At 42.0% G+C, this 3,139-nt stretch overlaps 1 protein-coding gene across 1 annotated transcript in view; it reads right to left on the bottom strand.

The window, feature by feature from the left end:
* ENPP3 (ectonucleotide pyrophosphatase/phosphodiesterase 3) overlaps positions 1 to 3,139 on the bottom strand; it is a 97,023-nt gene that overhangs the window by 33,023 nt on the left and 60,861 nt on the right. The window contains exons 16-17 of the mRNA XM_015421253.1: positions 1,946 to 2,012; positions 1,417 to 1,504 (exon numbers count right to left, since the gene is read on the bottom strand). Of these exons, the coding sequence (XP_015276739.1) occupies positions 1,417 to 1,504; positions 1,946 to 2,012 (155 nt within the window). The remainder of the gene's footprint in view (positions 1 to 1,416; positions 1,505 to 1,945; positions 2,013 to 3,139) is intronic.

Here is a 3,139-nt window from a genome sequence, read left to right as displayed (position 1 = left end):
TGGGGAAGGGAAGGGGAGGCTTTTGAAGATGCCTTCCCCCCCTTTTGCTTCCCCTTCTGACATCACTTCCGGTGATTTCAGGGGGCATGGCATATGCTAATGAGCTATTATGCTAATAGCCTAGTAGCTTATTAGCATATCATATGCTAATGAGCTACTGCAGCTCTTTTTCTACGAAATGACCCCTGCTAAGAAGTAAATTTATTTGTGGTCAAATTCATTTGGTGTTGGGTAAGAACTTGACAGGTGGCAGAAGAGGCAAAAAGGGTGATCTCCCCATCAGCCCAGTTCCACTGAGAGAAGGAGGAGAAGACAATTTCATCCTCTTCCCCTGCTCCACTGCACCATCCAGCCCTCATGGCTATTAGTCCATGTGGGTCCCACAACCTTGGGGACAAATTTTCCCAGGGTTGGAAAGGACTGCTAAGGGGAAATAAATGTGGGAAAGATCAGTGATCTTTGTGTCTGCTGGTTCCCAACTATTAGTCTGGGAGACCAGAATGGAGGATGTTATGCTTTTACTCTTGTGACTCCTACTGCATGTGCAAGGAGACCTCCAGATTCAGTGCACTTTAGGCCCATAGCTACAGTGGGGCATTTTGGGGCCCAGCCCCCTGACTTATTTCTCGTGCTTACCACCACTGTCAGGGGTGACGGCAAGCCTCACACAACTTTTTCTCCCCCAATAGCTCTGTGTATCCTTATGGAGTCCTCACTGCTGCTGCTCCTGCCACCACCACCGCCACTGCCAGGGGTGGCAGCAAGCCTTGCACCACCCTTCCCCGCCCCTGCAGCTCTCTGTCTCTTCATGGAGTCCTCGCCATTGCTGCTGCCACCACCGCTGCCAGGGGCAGCAGCAAGCCTTGCGCCACCCTCCCTCCCTCCAGCAGCTATCTGTATCCTTGTGGATTCCTCAGCCAGCAAAGCAAGCCCCACCTCCATCCCCACGCTGTTCATCTTGCCTGCCTCTGTTTTGCTTGCCTCTTGCCAGCTAACAAAGCAAGCAATTAATTACCTTAAATTAAATTAGCTAGTGCCTCCCAAGAAATTTAAATGCCCCCCCCCCAACTTAATAATTCCTAGCTATGGGCCTGGTGCAGTTAAGATTCCCATAAATATTTCCCTATCCAAAAGGCAGAGCAGTGGATCTGCCTCCTGTGATCCTGTGAAGGATGCAAATGCAGAGGCATTGTCCTTCTAAACAGCGTCCCCACCACACTACAGAAGGAAAGCTAGATTAAATCAGCTTTCTGTATTCCATTATACATCCTTGCATAATACCATTAATTTGGATGGTATCCTTAGTTTGCACGACATGTTTATGGAAACCAAATGTTATGTTTCTGTTCACTGAATTTCTTTTCCTTGTTGCAAAATTTGGAAGTATTTGCTACAGAAGGACTAAGCAATACTTACCACACATTAAGTTGTAAACCTCAATGTTTTCAAAAGGCTGCACCTCAGTTTTTTCTTTAAATCCTGGCCCATGAGCTACAAAGATGGCCTAGATGGTCATAACAAAATAGTGTTATTGAGGGGCTTTAATTTAAAATTTTAATTTAAAATAAAACTAGTACAGCAAATTTTTAACTCACGGCAAGTAAGAAGCTATTTGTTACAAGTTAGAGACAAGAACTTAAGTTTATCTGAGAAAAAAATAATAACCTGTAACAATCTGGTTAAGCATGTTTTGAGTATGTATATGGTCTTATTAAAAACAGCTTTCAGCTGTTCTGTTTTGCTCAAAAAGACTTTTTACAACATGCTCATACCATTATTTCAGTTGTGCATATGAAAAACCTGGCCAGTATTATATGGACTGTACAACAGATAGGCACGCATCAGAGTAAAACTATGCCACAGAGCACAAAAAGTACTTGCTTATATACATACATAAAATTGAATGTGTTAATATAAAATTTTCTTGGAGGGGGAACCTTCTTACCTCCATACTTTTGAATTCGTTGTCATAACCATGGTTACCACCACCACAAAATTTATAACTTCTAGTCCTAAAATAGACATATGATGAATGAGAATATATAACCCGGCACAAGAATATTTATTACTGCAAATTAGACCTGAGCCAAAGAGATGGCTATTTTCAGTAGTATCTTCATCAGCATCAAAAAGCACATTCTGCTTTTGACAATTTTGTTGTTGTTGTTGATTGTCTCAGGAGGGGATGATACTATTCAACTGTCAGCAAGCATTGCCCCCCACTATGAATGGCTTTCATTTTGCTCATAGGTATGTCAGCACACAGTCAAATCTAATTGTATAATCTGGTATCATTGCATTCACCAGTTGAGCCTAGATTTACTGGGACCATTGTAGGGAGGAGGAGGAGATTGGATTTATACCCCGCCCTTCACTCAGAGTCTCAGAGAGCCTTAAAATCTCCTTTCCCTTCCCCTCCCCACAACAGACACCCTGTGAGGTAAGTGGGGCTGAGAGAGCTCTTTCAAGCTCTCTACACCAAAGTCGCCAAGGGAAAATGATAACACTAAAGTAATTGTCTTGTTGTTGTTTTTTGGCCCCCCGAAGGGGAATTTTTAATTTGCATTTCTATAAAACTACAACAGAAATTGGGGAGGAAGAATCTACAATCTATAGGAGAAAGTAAAAAGAACCTAACTAAAAACCCAAGAATGGAGGTTTTACAATGCTTAAAACATAGTTGTTACTCTTATACAGTTACTTTCAAATATGAAGAGTGCCCGCCAATCATCGCTTCTGCTGATAAAACCAGCTTATCTGACTAAACAGAGAGTAATTCCAAAGCTATAACACACATAATCACAGCCCTTAAGAAAAAATTAGCATCTCCTTTTACGCTTTACTCCCCCACCATAGGCAAGATCTTTAAAACCAATGTTCCCCCAATAAGAACATTACAACACGTTTTTCTTCTTCCATCTTCGATGTATCTTCTTTCTTCAATTATCTTTTAGTTTTTATAAGTCCGGATCTGTCCATTCATGATATAAACCAAGTTCCTTTATTCCAGGGACATCTTCGCTTCCTTAAACGTCTTAAATCAAAAGAGTCTTTCCTTTTGTTGCATTAACAACACGCTCATTGGAGATTCCAACCTTTCTCTTAGCAAGCAGATCTTGTAAAGTTGGGGTAGCGAGCC

Source organism: Gekko japonicus, unplaced genomic scaffold (genome assembly GCF_001447785.1).
Source record: "Gekko japonicus isolate JY-2015 unplaced genomic scaffold, Gekko_japonicus_V1.1 scaffold407, whole genome shotgun sequence".
Lineage (NCBI taxonomy): Eukaryota > Metazoa > Chordata > Lepidosauria > Squamata > Gekkonidae > Gekko > Gekko japonicus.
This window is presented reverse-complemented; position numbering and strand designations above follow the sequence as displayed.